A 17,523-nucleotide genomic window follows, 5' to 3' on the forward strand; every position below is an offset into this window, starting at 1 on the left:
TAAACAACAACAAGGTCTGGCCAAGTAGGGTCAGAGAACTTTGAGTTTCCCAGGTGATATGAGGTGGCTTTGAGGACCTAATTGTGGGGAAGTTAATACATGTCCCGAGTCCAGACTCCCAGGTGGAAGATGTTCCCAAGGGCACGGAGGATGTTGTTATGCACCAGGTTGCAGAGATGGCCCCTGCCTGTCATCCTCCTTGTGACTGCATCAACTGAGGAGACCCAGCTTGCCCAAAGTCTTGCCTGGTCACATGCCACATTCATTGACTCATCAACATGGTGACATGAAAGCCCAGCGCTCTCCGCTAAGCTCAGGACAACCCTGAAGGAACATCCTAGCACCAGAGCTCCATGGGAGCCCTGCTGATATCTTCATTAGAATTTTGTTGCAGCTCAACTTCTTCTATCTGGTCCTGCTTCCTCTCCCTCCCTTCCATAGAAGTTGATTCTAAAAGTACCTCTTGAGAAAATAACATGCTCATCTTCACCTCAGAGTCCATTTGCCAAGGAAACCAACCTGAGACAAAGAGGTTGTGCTGGGTACCAGAAAAGGCAGGGAAACCCTTTGTCTTCTAGGGGCCACACCAGTCATGGATGAATCGAATTATTTATATATACTACTACGTACTAAATTGCCGAGAGCAGAGTCCACAGAAGTGTTTATGCCAAAGAGGTGTATGATCAGATCTGTGTTCTGAAAGACATGGATAAAGAAAGAGGAAAAGATTGTAGGGCAGGGCAGGAGAAACTGAAGTAGCCTGATTAGGAGGTAATCATTTTCCTTTATGTAAAAGATAACGGTGGATACAGAGAACTAGATTTAAGACATGTTTAGGAGAAGGAAATGGCAACCCACTCCAGTGTTCTTGCCTGGAGAATCCCAGGGATGGGGGAGCCTGGTGGGCTGCCGTCTATGGGGTCACACAGAGTTGGACACGACTGAAGCGACTTAGCAGCAGCAGCAGCAGCAGCAGCAGGAGGAGGTAAAATTAACAGGGTCTGATAGGGAATAGATATAAGTGGATGAGTGAGGATGAAGAGCATGGGTCTCTTCTTGGTTTAACCAAATGGATAAATTATATGCCACATACTGAACAGGGTTGGGCAGGAGAAAGGAATGTCTGAGTGTAGATCATGAACTCAGCCTTGAATGTTAGAAGTGCAAAGTGAAGATTTCCAGGTCAAAGGATATACAAGTCTGTATAATGGGCTCAAGATGATTCAGTTACTAAGAAATGGAATCAAGATTTGAACCTAAAATGTATCTGGTTCCAAAGCCAGTGCTCTTGACCATCATGCCACTGAAAATCCCTCACTCTGAAGTCTTCAGAGCTCCATAGAAGGTGTGAAGGTGGCTGGAGGTGGAAGGAAAGCGTAGGGTGATGGAGGCTAGATATAAGAGGCTGTCCAGTCTTCAGCAGGGTTTCCCAGTGTGGAATTCATCACTCCAGAACAATGGGATAGAATGGAGGTGTCACAAGGGGAGGGGGAGTCTTGTCATCTCATAGAGGATGTTTGGGCCCTGCTCTGCATTCTGCTTTGTTAACACCTCTCCTGGCCTTGACATCCAGTCGGTCCCTGAGGCAAAGGCAGGGATCACAAGGAAGCAGTCAGTGCCTGACTATGGATGCTTGGAGAGTAAAGGGGCGCCAGTTGAGAGTGGGCCAAGAGTCCCAGGACACAACCCTTGAGCTGGGGTTGAGCCCATTCCAGAGGTGAGAGAGAAGCAGGTGAACATGATAGCTCCTCTCTATTTCTGAGTGTTTTCTTCTGCCCCTCTACTTCCTTACTACAGAGCTGGCCCCAGGCCTAGTACGGACAGGAGAGGCAGACGTCACTTTCCCAGGTATGTTTCTATGTGTGTTGCCTTTACCTCTTTGAGAATGTTCCTCAGACCTCTACCTTCCTCATTCTGTAATGTACAAACAATCACCATCTCGAAAACTCTCAACTTCCTTCTGTCAAATTATCAAAAATAACTTCTCTGCAAGAGGAGAAAAGAGGCAACTTCCTGTATTATATGCAGGGATCCTCAGCAAAGCCAGGAGCCCACACCAGACATTGGACTAGGACTCATTTTATACCTTTGACCCCTCTGGAGTGAAGAGGAAGAGTCTCTCATAAAGCTCAACTCTGTAGCCAAGAGGATGAGGCCAGAGATCTACCTTCCTTCCTGTAGCTCCGCGGCCCAGGGAGGCCCTGCTACTCAACTCATGCTGGAGCTTTAACCCACCTGCCCATCATGAGCTTCCAGAAGTCTCTGGCCTAGACGACATCTCTGAGGATGCTAGATAGGCAAGGGCTGACAGAGAAGGCAATGGCACCCCACTCCAGTACTCTTGCCTGAAAAATCCCACGGATGGAGGAGCCTGGTGGGCTACAGTCCATGGGGTTGCTAAGAGTCGGACACGACTGAGCGACTTCACTTTCACTTTTCACTTTCATGCACTGGGGGCGGAAATGGCAACCCACTCCAGTGTTCTTGCCTGGAGAATCCCAGGGACGGAGGAACCTGGTGGGCCACCGTCTATGGGGTCGCACAGAGTCGGACACGACTGAAGCGACTTAGCAGCAGGATTAGGGAAAATCTCTAAGGTGGGATGAGACGCAGGAAGGAGCACAAGCTTCGGGTGTCGTATCCCTTGGCTCTGGAAACCCTGAACGCTTCCAGCAGCAACTTACCTGTTTGTAGTAACCTTGTCTGTCCAGTTTATAATTTCAAAGAAAAAGTGTCCCAGGCCCACAGTTTTTCTCCCCTCATCACAATCCTGTTCCTCTGACATCATGGAAGAGGGAACTGTCCTCTCTCCATAGAGCATAGAGGTCCAGGCCTCTCCAGGACCACACTGACGCCGAGCAGGCTCCAAGGGCCACCATGATGCCTGTCCTTGATTTCCCATCCTGCCCACGTCTGCCCTCCCTCCTGCTGGCTCTGCTGCTGAAACTCACAGGTGAGTGGGACCTCCCTCTGCCTGGTTACCATTTCCTCCCCACCTGCTTCCTTAGAATTTCTTTGAGGAGGGATTTCCTTGGCCCATCGTAAAACAGGCAGAATTTAGAGACCTAGACTTGAATGGCCTCCAGCACACAAAAGCTCCCAGTGACTGTGTCTGTTTCACACCTTCGAGTCAGGTAAAGGACTCGTCCCCATGATCGGCAGGCTGAACAGAGCAAACACGACAGCTCTCATCCCCCAGCTGCTGGGGACATAAGGTCTGTCTTTTCATTGGTCACCAGCACAGAGTCGGACACGACTGAGCGACTGAACGGAACTGAAGAGAAACATCTTAGAAAAGATGAGATTATAAAAGCAAGAAAAGAATCCACAATGCCTCCATCAGGAGATAATCAGTGTTAAAGTTTTGCAGAGGTCTGAGTGTTCAGAGAATGTTGGTCAGAAGCGCACCCTAGAGGTCTCTCTGGGGCAGTGATAGAAGCTGAGCCCTGCAGTCTCCCTAGCTTAACTGTGTGGTTCTGCCTCTATTTGCTGGGGAAAAAAAAACAACACAAAACCAATTTTGTAGGGTCTTTCCCCCAAGGACATTGGTCCATGCTGGTAGAAGCTTTGAGTCCCAGTTGCCACAGAAGATAGCTTGAGGGGTTTAGATCAGATGAAGAAGGAGGCAGACCATTATCTGAGAGTGAGGAAGAGGTGGGAAGGCTTGAATCTTCAGGGAGTAAAATACGTGAGGCACTCCACACCCACTGGAGAATTTTAACCGACATCTAAACAAGAATTCACACCAATTTGATACAATCTCTTCAAAAAATTAGAAAAAGAAGCCACACTTCCCAACTCATTTTATGAGGAAATTACTACCTTGATAGCAACAGTAAATAAAGATTGTACATAAGAAAGAAAACTATAGCCCAATATATGTCATGAACTTAAATATGAAATTCCTCAACAACGTATTGGCAAATAGGATTTAACATTGTATAATGTTATATATTATGACTAAGTCAGATCTTAGTTTCAATACTGAGAAAATCAATCATTATAATCCATCACATCAAATTAAAGAGGAAATAAATTGCATGATCATGTTAATTGATGCAGAAAAAGCACTTGACAGATCTAACACCTATTAATGATGAAAACTCTCAAACTAGAAATAGGGAGGAATTTCCTCAACTTGATAACATCCACAAAAACCCTACAGCTATCACTATACTCAGTGGTGGAAGACAACGTTTTCTTTCCAAGATAAGGAAAAATGCAAAAATATCTATCCTCACAACTCTTATTCAACAAGTGGAGAGAGAGAGAGAGGAAGAAGGAAAGAATACTGACTGGAAATGAAGAGAGAAAATTGCACATACCATGAGTTTCTACATAGAAAATCCCAAAGAATCTACTAAAAATCCACAAATGATCAATCAAATCAATCAAAAAACTCCCAGAACTGAGTTCAGCAAGATGGCAGGAAACAAGATCAACACACAAAATCAGTTGCATTTCTGCACTGAAACAAGGGCCTCCCTGGTGGCACAGCCTGCAATACGGGAGATCTGGGTTCGATCCCTGGGTTGGGAAGATCACCTGGAGGAGGGCACGGCCACCCACTGCAGTATTTTTGCTTGGAGAATTCCGTGGACTGAGAAGCCTGGTGGGCTACAGACCATGGAATCTCAAAGAATCGGACACAACTGAGCAACTAAGCACAGCACATATTGAAACAAGCATGTGACCATTTAAATTACCTCCAAGAAAGGTGATCCGTTCAGTCTCTCAGTCGTGTCTGACTCTTTGCAACGCCATGGACTGCAGCACACCAGGCTTCCCTGTCCATCACCAACTCCCAGAGGTTGCTCAAACTCATGTCCATTGAGTCAGTAATGCCATCCAATCATCTCATTCTCTGTCATCCCCTTCTTCTCTTGCCTTCAATCTTTCCCAGCATCAGGGTCTTTTCCAATGAGTCAGTTCTTCACATCAGGTGGCCAAAGTATTGGAATTTCAGCTTCAGCATCAGTCCTTCCAATGAATATTCAGGACTGCTTTCCTGGTTGGATCTCCTTGCAGTCCAAGGGACTCTCAAGAGTCTTCTTCAACACCACAGTTCAAAAGCATCAATTCTTTGGCATTTAGCTTACAGTCCAGCTCTCACTTCCATACATGACTACTGGAAAAACCATAGCTCTAACTAGATGGAACTTTGTCGGCAAAGTAACATCTCTGCTTTTTAATATACTGCTGAGGTTTGTCATGGCTTTTCTTCCAAGGCACAAGCGTCCTTTAATTTCATGGCTGCAGTCACCATCTGCAGTGATTTTGGAGCCCAAGAAAATAAAGTCTATCACTTGGGTATAAACCTAATTTGTATCAAGAGCTGTGTGAAGCAAGCTACAAAATTGATCAAAAACATCAAAGCAGAAAGAACTGAATATGTATATTTAATTATATATAAATATGTATTACATGTTTATAGCTAGTAAGATAAATATTGTCAACGTATCAGTTCTCCCCAACTTGATCTATATATTAAATGCAATCCCAATTAAAAGCAAGCAGGTTAATTTATGGATAGTGACAGATTGATTCTGAAGTTTATATGATGGAACAGAAGATCCAGAATAGCCTACACACTACTGGAGAAGAACAAAGTGACTTTTCACAAAAATTAATTGAAAATGAATCATACGAGTGTGCACTGGTAATAAAAAATAAAATGTTGCAGTATTAAAAAAATGGATCATAGACCTAAATGTAAAACACGAAACTATGTAGAAGAAAGTCTAGATGACCCACAGTATGGCAATGACTTTTAAAATAATAGACTTTATATTTCAAGATAGTTTTAGGTTCACAGCAAAACTAATCACAAGGTACAAGGATTTCCCATACTACTCCCCACCCCCACGCATCCTTGCCTCTCTGTTTTTAGCATCCTCCACAAGAGGGATCATTTTGTTAGAACTGAGGAACCTGCAATGACAAATTATTAACAGCCAAAGTCCAGAGTTTTCCTTACGGTTCACTCTTGGTGTTGTACATTCCATGGATTTGGGCAAATGTATTATGATAGGCATCCCCCAGCTTGATGGTACTATACAGGGCAGTTTCCGCATCCTACAATCATCTGTGCTCTGCCTATTTTTCTCTGTTTTCATCCTACTCCCTGTCAAGCACTGATATTCTTATTGCCTAAGTTTTGCATGTCATATAGTTTCCTGTCATGTAATTAGAATCCTGCAGCGTGTGCATGCGAAGTCCCTTCAGTTGTGTCCAACTCTTTGCGACCCCATGGACTGTAGCCCACCAGGCTCCTCTGTCCATGGGATTCTCCAAGCAAGAGTACTGGAGTGGGTTGCCGTGCCCTCCACCAGGGGATCTTCCCAACCCAGGGATGGAACCCACATCTCTCATGTCTCCTGCACTGGCAGGCGGGTTCTTTACCATTAGCGCCACCTGAGAAGCCTCTACAGCATATGGGCTCATCCTTTAAGTTAGTAATAAACATTTAAGGTTCCTTCATATCCTTTCAGGGCTTATCTGCTCATTTCTTTTTGGCGCTGAATAATATCCCACTGTCTGGATTTACCACAATTTCTTTATCCATTCACCAACTGAAGATCTTCTTGTTTTCATGTTTTGAAAATTGTGAATAAAGTTGCTATAAATTATGCGGGAGAGTGTGTTCCAGGCCTCTCTCAGCTTCTGGTAGCCTCAAACTTTCTTTAAATTGTAGATGGTGTTTTCCCTGTGTCTTTGCATCATCTTTCCGTGCATGACAACTAAACTAGGCTGTGCCTGAATTCCTGATTCACATAAACCAAACAATGATGAATAGGTGTTTCTTAAGCCAATAAGTTTGTGGTAATTTGTTATTCAAAGATAGAAAAGAAATATGCTAGGCTTGAGAAATCATTCAAGAGGAAAAATCTTCCATAGTTTGTAGAACTTATCTTACATACACTCTGTGTATCTTCCATGAACTCAGTGTCAGTGCTCCCTGTATAATACTCAAGAATGCATAACAAGAGCAGTACTGAGTACTAAGAATTTGTTGCATTGGGTTGAGCATCCATAAACATTACACATTTTAATAACTGAGCTGTTTTCACATTGCAATAGCCAGTTTTATACCCCTTAAGGAAAATATACATTTCATGGAGAATGCAAGTCTCGGTGTGTATCTGGGCACCTGGGCTTCCACATGAAGAAAGGGAGATGCCTGCATTTGAAAACTGCGCTCTGTATATAGCATGTTGGTTATCAGCACAATGTCCTTAGCTTTTGGCCTTATCTCTAATTCTGGTTGTTGTTGTTCAGCCACTAAGTGTTGTTGTTCAGTCACTTTCACTCTCATTGAGAGGCTCTTAAGTTCCTTTTCAATTTCTGCCATTAGAGTGGTATCTTCTGCATATCTGAGTGAAGTCACTCAGTCGTGTCCGACTCTTTCCGACCCCATGGACTGTAGCCCACCAGACTCCTCCGTCCATGGGATTCTCCAGGCAAGAATCCTGGAGTGGGTTGTCATCTCCTTCTCCAGGGGATCTTCCCGACCCAGGGATCGAACCAGGTCTCCCACATTGCAGGCAGATGCTTTAACCTCTGAGCCACCAGGGAAGCCCCTGAAGTCGTTCATATTTCTCCCTGCAATCTTGATTCAGCTGGCGAGTCTTCCAGCCTGGCATTTTGTGTGATGTGCTGTGCATAGAGGGCTTCCCTGGCAGCTCAGTCAGTAAAGAATCCGCCTGCAGTGCAGGAGACCTGGGTTCAATCCCTAGGTCTGGAAGATACCCTGGAGGAAGGTATGGCAACCCACTCCAGTATTCTTGCCTGGAGAATCCCCATGGACAGAGGAGCCTGGTGGGCTGCAGTCCACGGGATCGCGAAGAGTCAGACACGATGGAGTGACTATGCACAGCATTGCACTCTGCATAGAAGTTAAATAAGCAGGGTGACAATGTACAGCCTTGTCGTACTCCTTTCCCAATTTTGAACCAGTCCATTGTTCCATGTCTGGTTCTAACTGTTTCTTATTCATCTGCATACAAATTTCTCAGCAGACAGGTACATAGAGAAAAATCTGACTCAACTTTTATTTCACATTTTTTATTTACTGTAAATCCATTCATGGGTTCATTGACGATATGTTTATTTAGTGCGGACTATGCTCCAGTCTGGGGCTTCCCTAAAGGCTCTGCTGGTAAAGAATCTGCTTGCAATGAGGAATTGCAGAAGATGCAGGTTCTTGGTTAGGGAAGATCCCCTGGAGGAGGGCATGGCAACCCACTCCAGTGTTCTTGCCTGGAGAATCCCATGGACAGAGGAGCCTGGTGGGCTGCAGTCCCTGGAGTCACAAAGTCTCGGACACGACTGAGTGACTAACACACACACACATGCTCCAGGCTGTTCTTATATCTTGATGGAGAAAGAAAGTTCCATTTTCCTTTCTATATGCTGGTCCTCTTCTCCTCATCCCACATGGCAATCAAATTTGCAATTTGTATACTTTGGTGCCAGTACATGTTGCTTAAGAGTGTGCAGTCAGACCCCCACCTTGATCTAGAGTCAGACCCTCAGAGCATTTTGCACCAAGACAGGGAATATGAGAAATGACACACAGTTTCTTTCTAGGAACTTCAATTGAAGATTTCCAGGTGAACCAGCCTGAGAGTTCAGTGTCAGCCAAGGTTGGAGATGTCATAACCTTGGGCTGCAACATTCCTGCACCATCTCCAGCAGGGCCTGTCTTGTGGTTCAAGGACGCTAGGCTAGGACGAAAATTAATCTACAGTTTCAACGGACGCCAATTCCCCCGAGTATCCCAAGTGGTAAATCCAATGGCCAACCAAACAGACTATTCCATCCGCATCAGTGATGTGTCGCCTAAGGATGCTGGCATGTACTACTGTGTGAAGTTAACAATAGGGCATCCTGACATGGCATATATAGCTGGCCCAGGCACCTATGTGTCTGTGAATGGTAAGTGCAGTTTGACAAATTCTATCTTCCTGATTTTTAAGATATGTTTTTAAAAATCTTCAACTTGTACCAAATCATTACTCTACACTGGATACTGTACCCCTTCACTCACAATCTGCCCTATAGGCTGGGATTTTGCAGATGGCCCTTCTGATCCTTCTGGCATCCTATGCCCAATATTGAATCAGGCTGAGTTGACAGGCTATGCTCTTCTTTAATGGCCACCAGAAACCAAATAAAGGACAATGGACATTCCCCGTTGAAAAGATGTTGTGTAGGTAAAATGCACGACATGTGCACACTCTATGGACACTTTATGAACATGTCCGAAAAGTTAGAAAACAGAGTTTGGAGGCTTGTTTAGAAAAGCCCTCCTAGAGAGGCTGAGTCACTCTCCTAGCACATGACCTTACCCTGATAATCTGCCCTGAGCATTGCACTCCAACCTCTGCTGTCCTTTTATTCTCAGAGGACAGCCAGTGCTTCTTACTCCTTGCCACTCCGAATTAGTTTCATGAAATGCAATGAGATTAGGGTATCCTCTGTTCTGCTGGGAAAACTTGTCTTCTCCAGTAATGTTTTCCTTAAGTTCAGCCGCATTCCATGGCATCTAACTGGCCATGGAAAATTCACACATTGATTTCAACTTGAAAAACATGGGTATAGATAGCTTACCTGCCATTCTTTCCTGGCTTCAAGAGTTCCCTTGTCTCCCTGCTGACATCTTAGGTCATCTATGATTTGATGCTTTGATAACTTGAAAGGAGAGATTATTATCAGGACCTGATATCATGTGGGGTAGTAAGGTTGGAGGTAGTGGGAATTAGGGGTCAGTGGTGGACCCTCAAAATTGATGCAATCCCTTGAGGCTCTTCTCTCTTTTTGTTGAGTAGAATCAACTGTCCCCCTCTTCCCTCTTGAAAGTGAAAGTGAAGTCGCTCAGTCGTGTCTGACTCTTTGCGACCCCCTGGACTGTAGCCCATCAGGCTCCTCCATCCATGGGATTCTCCAGACAAAAGTACTGGAGTGGGTTGCCATTTCCTTCTCCAGGGGATCCTCCTGACCCAGGGATCGAACCCAGGTCTCCCACACTGTAGGCAGATGCTTTACAGTCTGAGCCACCAGAGAAGTCCCTCTTGAGGAGATAAGTAAAAGACTCACACTCAGCCTTCAAGAATATATGCCCACCTGATTTTTATGATTCTCATTTCTTTACTTTCTCTTTCTCTACACTCCTCAGCATTAATGTCTCTGCAAATCAGTGACTGATTACCCTTCAGAGGAGAGGTAAAGGCCAATGCCAAGTTCTCTGGACGCGTGGGGTGGGCAGAGGAGACTTGGATCTATCTCCAAGTGTATTGAGCAATTTTTGGCATTTAGATAAGAAGAAGATTTATTTCTATGAACATTACCCATTCACAGACCCAGCCCTCCCTATCCATCTTCCTTTCCTTTTCTTAGGGGCTGAGGAATGAAATTGGGGAGGTGATTCATCTAGTCCTCTGAATTGACTCCCCTCTGTTAGCACTTGGGGAAAGAGCTGCCTGTACTTGCAGTGGCCACTCTAAACTCAGTGTGTGGGTACTCATACATATCACTAAAATGATGAATGATTGAGGCCCAACCTTGATCTGGATCCAGCTTTCTTAATCCTGCCTAGGTCAGAGCAGAGGAAATGGGAGATGATTTTGAGTTTCTTTTCAGGAGTCACACATGAGATGTTCAAGGTGCAGCAAGCTGAGCTATCACAGACTGTGTCACCTGGGGAAACACTCACTTTGAGTTGCAGCGTACCAGATTCATTTCCAAATGGACCCGTCTTATGGTTCAAGGGGACTGGACCAAATCGTGAATTAATTTACAATTTTCAAAGGGGTTTCTTTCCCAGAGTAAACCAAATTGGAAACATGGCCAAAGCTGGCAACAAAGACTTTTCCATTCGCATCAGTGAAATCTCTCTTAAAGATGCCGGCACGTACTTCTGTGTGAAGTTCAAAGAGGGCAAACCTGATATAGAGTACCAGTCAGGTCGGGGCACCAAGGTGACTGTTACTGGTGAGTTTGACTCTTCCACCTTCTGTCATGTGATATTGTGACAGTAATAATGTCCTCTAGTCATTGAACAACTACATTCTGCTAGATACTGTCGAAGGTACAGTATACACTTGATCTTGTCATTCTCTCAGAAACCTGTGATTTAAGTTTTTTATGGGAGGAGACTCTGAGAGTCAGAAAGGTTGATGAGTGATGAGAGATGTTTTGTTTAACATTCCAACATTCAACCCACCCTCAATAGCTAGGCTAAACCAATTAAGGTAGTTTCACCCCTACTGGCAGTTGACTCAGATGAGACTGACTTAAGTCAGTTTGTGTCCATAAGAGAAATCTAGGAAACTAATACAATTTTCTCCCCTGTTGGCTAGGAACAAGAAATAATTTTGTCCCGGATACTCCAGGCAGACATTTTTTGGCCATGAGGGGAACCAACTTGAATAAAAATCTACTCTAGAGAAGTGCAAAAATGTAAAGAATGTGGGTTGACAACATTGAATATCCGTATTGCTCCTGATTCCAACCCCACCTCTGGACCTCCAATGATAGGAGAGAAAACCTCTCCTTTAAGGCTGTTTGCTAAAGTCAGTACCATCCTAAAGGATGCCAGCTGATAAAGAGCATCCACGGAGCACTGAAGTACAATTTCCAATCCGTTTTTTCTGTTTCTAAAGTTTTACTGTATTTTTTTTTTCTATTTTATTATGACCTCTGAGCAATACCCGGCCTGAGGAATGATTAAATTGGTGATATGAAAACATTACTGCTTATTGGGCATCTACTATATCCCAAACACTTTCCCTATATTATTATAGTTACCTGCATAGCAACTTGAGCGTAACAATGCCTGTCCTCACTGCACAGATGAGTAAACTGAAACTCAAGGAGATTCAGGAGTACAGACAGTAGGGGATAGAGGTGAGGTTGGTCTGGGCTCTCTTCAGCATGCTTTATATTAGCGGAGAACCTTTTCTTACAAGGAGGAGGAACTTAATACGTTAGTTTAATGACCCTCCCCTCTCCAAAGGAAACAAAGGAGTTGCGTGATCCTATACCTGAGGAGAGTTCTAGCTTCCTCATGTGTTCAAGGCATGAATCAAGAACAAAAAGTCTGAATTTGGGCTCACAGCCTCGAAGGCTTTTACTCTCTGAAATTCTCTCATCTCTGTCGCTTCCTATATTTGTCTTTCTTGCTTGTATGTAGGCCTTACCAACCCAATAAAGAAAATGTTGCCATTCATTCCCTCATCTTAGCAACCAGCATGGGAAGAGAGCTCCTTTTTCCCCAGACTCCACAAATGAGTCCCGGTGAATCACTCAAATTTGCCTTTCCTGTGCTTTTTACTTGCTCATAATTGCAAAGGAGAGGAGGTATCAGGTAGAAAAATCATCAACCCATTGAAACAAGTGCTTAACAGACTGAAAGCAACATGTGTCTGCCTCAAGGTCTGAATGCTTCCTATAATGTAGAAGAACATTGAGGCCCAGAGGCTGGAAGGTACACAGGCAATTCTCTCACTCCCATAATCCTTTAGGCTTATGGTTTTGCCTTCTTCCCAATAAGAAGACCCCAGTTAGAGTGGAGGTGGAGGTGTGCATGAGGACGATTTAGAGGGAAATTATCGTGAATGAGTTCAATTTCCCTATTAAAGCACAAACAGGTACCATTTATACATGATAAATGAGAAGTACACATTCATACAGTTTTTAAATACTCAGCTAAGTATACATTTGCTGTAATTAATTGTCACAATTTTAGGGTTTAAAACAACCAGAATAGACTTATGCAAATGGCGTGACAGTGTGAGGAGCTCCACAAATCTACTTGCCAGTGAAATTGGCAAAATAATAATAATTATTATTATTATTATTTAAAGGAGTGACATTAGCAATAGGGCAGAATAGGAAGGTCCGCAGCCTTTGTTCTGCAGTCACGGGAAAGGATTCCAGTGAAAGCTGCAGGAGTGTGCAGTGTTTCTTATACTCATCCTCCTCCAACCTGGTGAAGCAGCACAACTGGCGGGAAACCTCACGCGCCTGCTCCGCCCTTGGAAACACAGTGGGCCATTCATCCAACATTGTGGCTTGTCTTGGGGCTGACTGTGGGATTAGTTTCTGTATCATCTGACTCAGAACTCTAACAGGAACAGCAGCACAGTTTAGAAATGCAGAGAACAGAAGCCATTGAAGAGGTTTCATTAGAGCTTCGGATATTAGGCAGTTTCACAGGAAGACACAAAGGGGTATATGAGATTGAGAACTCCTAAGAAACAGACAAGCTATATAGGGAATTTGAGATAGCTAAGCATAATGACCAACCAAGATAGCATATTAAGAAGCAGAGACATTACTTTGCCGACAAAGGTCCGTCTACTCAAGGCTATGGTTTTTCCAGTGGTCATGTATGGCTGTGAGAGTTGGACTGTGAAGAAAGCTGAGCACCAAAGAATTGATGCTTTTGAATTGCGGTGTTGGAGAAGACTCTTGAGAGTCCCTTGGACTGCAAGGAAATCCAACCAGTCCATCCTAAAGGAGATCAGTCCTGGGTGTTCAATGGAAGGACTGATGCTGAAGCTAAAACTCCAATACTTTGGCCACCTCATGCGAAGAGTTGACTCATTGGAAGAGACCCTGATGCTAGGGGCAGGAGGAGAAGGGGACGACAGAGGATGAGATGGCTGGATGGCATCACCGACTCAATGGACATGGGTTTGGGTAAACTCCAGGAGTTGGTGATGGACAGGGAAGCCTGGCGTGCTGCAATTCATGGGGTCGCAAAGAGTCGGACACGACTGAGCGGCTAAACTGAACTGAACTGAAGCATAAACACAGCCTGTTGTTCAGTCACTCAGTCATGTCTGACTCTTTGAGACCCTATGGACTGCAGCACACCAGGCTTTCCCGTCGTTCACCATCTCCTGGAGCTTGCTCAAACTCATGTCCATTGAGTGATGCCATCTAATCACCTTGTCCTCCCTCTGTCATCCCCTTCGCCTCCTGCCTTCAATTATTCCCAGAGTCAGAGTCTTTCCTAATGAGTCGGCTTTTTGCATTAGATGGCCAAAGTGTTGGAGCTTCCACTTCAGCATCAGTCCTTCCAATGAATATTCAGGACTGATTTCCTTTAGGATTGACGGGTTGGATCTCCTTGCAGTCCAAGGGACTCTCAAGAGTCTTCTCCAACACCACAGTTCAAAAGCATCAGTTCTTCGGTGCTCAGCTTTCTTTATGGTCCAACTCTCTCATCTATACATAACTACTGGAAAAAGCACAGTTTTGACTAAATGGACCTTTGTTGGCAAAGTAATATCCCTGCATTTTAATATAGTATCTAGGTTGATCATAGCTTTTCTTCCAAGGAGCAAGTGTCTTTTAATTTTGTGTCTGCAGTCATCATCTGCAGTGATTTTGTAACCCAAGAAAATCAAGTCTGTCACTATTTCCATTGTTTCCCCATCTATTTGCCATGAAGTGATGGGACTGGATGCCGTGATTTTTGTTTTTTGAATGTTGAGTTTTAAACCAGCTTTTTCACTTTCCTCTTTCACCTTCATCAAGAGGCTCTCACAACCTAGAGAAGATATATCCCCAGAGAAGACTTGAAAGGCCCCAGAATCTAGCCAGGATGATTGAAGAAGGCATTCTCCTACACAAAGACAGTCCATAAATAGATGATGGTCTTAGTTCATTCAGGCTACTGTACCAAAACAGCATTTACTGAGAATTTCATAAATAATAGAAATTTATTTCTCATAGCTCTGGAGGCTGGAAATCCAAGATCATTGCACCAGCATGGTCAGGTGAGGGCTCTCTTCTAGATCAAAAACCTCTCATTGTATCCTCAAATGGCAGAAGCAGCTAGGGAGCTCTGTGTGGCCTGTTTTATAAGGCTTTACTACCATTTCTCATGATTCCACTCTCATGAGCTGAGTATCTCCAAAGACTCCTCCTACTAATTCTATGACATTCAGGGCATAGGATTTCAAATATGAATTTGGGAAGACATAAAAATGGTGTGTTCAAATCTCCAAATTTCAACCAAAGACCAGGAGCGTACTAGGAAAACACGGCCAAACTGACTGTAAAGAAACTCAGATTGTGTCTCAACTCACACATAAAATTATTTTCTAATTTTCCTTGTTATGGCTTCTTAGATACATCCATCATTTAAAAGCAGACATTTAGTTAACAATTACATAGAATTTTTTAAAGTATCTTTGATATTAATTTCTCATTTAAATGCTTTCTTCCTTGCAATCACTCTCTGTGTTTTTTCAGTCTTCTAACTTTATTGGAATCAAGATTGCCGGGAGAAATATCAGTAACCTCAGATATGCAGATGACACCACCCTTATGGCAGAAAGTGAAGAGGAGCTAAAAAGCCTCTTGATGAAAGTGAAAGAGGAGAGTGAAAAAGTTGGCTTAAAGCTCAACATTCAGAAAACGAAGATCATGGCATCCGGTCCCATCATTTCATGGGAAATAGATGGGGAAACAGTGGAAACAGTGTCAAACTTTATTTTTTGGGGCTCCAAAATCACTGCAGATGGTGATTGCAGCCATGAAATTAAAAGACGTTTACTCCTTGGAAGAAAAGTTATGACCAACCTAGATAGTATATTCAAAAGCAGAGACATTACTTTGCCGACTAAGGTCCGTCTAGTCAAGGCTATGGTTGTTCCTGTGGTCATGTATGGATGTGAGAGTTGGACTGTGAAGAAGGCTGAGCGCTGAAGAATTGATGCGTTTGAACTGTGGTGTTGGAGAAGACTCTTGAGAGTCCCTTGGACTGCAAGGAGATCCAACCAGTCCATTCTGAAGGAGCTCAGCCCTGGGATTTCTTTGGAAGGAATGATGCTAAAGCTGAAGCTCCAGTACTTTGGCCACCTCATGTGAAGAGTTGACTCATTGGAAAAGACTCGGATGCTGGGAGGGATTGGGGGCAGGAGGAGAAGGGGACGACCGAGGATGAGGTGGCTGGATGGCATCACTGACTCGATGGACGTGAGTCGGAGTGAACTCCAGGAGATGGTGATGGACAGGGAGGCCTGGCGTGCTGCGATTCATGGGATCGCAAAGAGTTGGACACGACTGAGTGACTGAACTGAACTGAACTGTACTTTATTGAGGCTTTTAATGGCTAGGTCAGATCTCTCTTGGTAAATGTCACATTGCCCTTGAAAATAAGTGGGTTATTTTCAAATATCTTTTGATGTTGATATCTAACATAATTCCACAGTGATAAGAGTACAGACTCTTTATGATTTCAATACCTTTGGACCATGAAATTTTTGCACCTTGTTTTACATCCCTGGGTATGTTCCAGTGTCTTTTAGTTTATAGTCTATGGGAACTTGAGTAGAATTTGAACTTGAGTAGTATCCTACTGTTTTATGAAAATTTCATAAATCTTAATTATGCTAAATTGGTTTATAGTGCTCTTCAGGTCTACTATATCCTACCTCTCTGTATATTCATTCTATTAATTTTGAGAGTTTGATATCAAAATTCTAAAAATCTTAATTTATCTACTTAAAAAATAATTGTAACATATAAAAGTAATTATATTACAATCATAATTATTGAACTATATGTAACCTTGTTCTGTATTTTCCAAGTCTCCTGTAAATGTGTTATCGTACTTTCATAATTTAAAAAAGAATAAAAAAAGTCAGCTGAGATGTGAAGAAGTATGGAGCTGAGCCCAGACAAAATTATCAACCCACAGAATCACAAATTAAATAAATGGTTATTGTTTTAAACCACAGCAGTTTTGGTGTGGTTTCTTACCCAGCAGTAGCTAAACAATACAATACCTTGCCTACTAAAATGTAAAAAAATGTTCATTTTAAATAAAACTTAAGAAATAGCTGAGAAAGGAAATCACATCAATAAGTGGCTGATTCATGAGGATGACATGGAGGTCCTGAGAGTCTTGTGGACTTTTCCAGGCCTGTGGTCTATTCAGAGAGGCTTCAATATATCAGGGTCTTCAACAGGAGAACAAGTAGGGGCAGTAATGAGATTTACCGATGGTACCATGAAAGGTACTAAAGGCCATGTAGGACCAGCCACATCTCAACAGACCCAAGTGAAAAGTGCTCAAGGAGCAGGTCAGACCACCTCTGAAACAGACTCAGACCCCAAGACAGTGCTCAGACCCAAGGCCCGCCATTCCATCCAGAAAGAAATTTCAGCTTCCTCTGCACCCAGGACCACCTGCAGTAGGAAAAAAAAAAAGGGAAGCACTGAAAACTTGAGCTTTTTTTCCTAAAAAAGACTGGGTTAACCTAAGAGAGAATGATGGCAGCATATCAGTGCTTACTCTACCACATAAATGCGACCATATTTTTATTTTAATTTTATAGATCAGCAGTGTTCAATGATTGTCCTAGGGTCACACAGCCAGATCTGGGTAAAGCCACAATCTAAATCTAGACAGTACAGCTAAAGAGGCTATCAGAACATGGAAAAGCCTGGGATTAGTTAGCAAACTTAATTTTTCCTTCCTAATAACGGGCATGATGGAGGAGG

The 17,523-nt window shown here is 43.5% G+C and overlaps 1 protein-coding gene across 1 annotated transcript; it reads left to right on the forward strand.

The window, feature by feature from the left end:
- Positions 1 to 2,877: 2,877 nt before the first annotated feature.
- LOC128058889 (tyrosine-protein phosphatase non-receptor type substrate 1-like) lies at positions 2,878 to 11,446 on the forward strand. Its single transcript, XM_052651374.1, has 4 exons — positions 2,878 to 2,953; positions 8,590 to 8,937; positions 10,642 to 10,992; positions 11,361 to 11,446. Exons 1-4 carry the CDS (start codon positions 2,878 to 2,880, stop codon positions 11,444 to 11,446), a joined length of 861 nt encoding a protein of 286 aa, XP_052507334.1.
- Positions 11,447 to 17,523: the final 6,077 nt, after the last annotated feature.

Source organism: Budorcas taxicolor, chromosome 13 (assembly GCF_023091745.1).
Source record: "Budorcas taxicolor isolate Tak-1 chromosome 13, Takin1.1, whole genome shotgun sequence".
Taxonomy (NCBI): Eukaryota; Metazoa; Chordata; class Mammalia; order Artiodactyla; family Bovidae; genus Budorcas; species Budorcas taxicolor.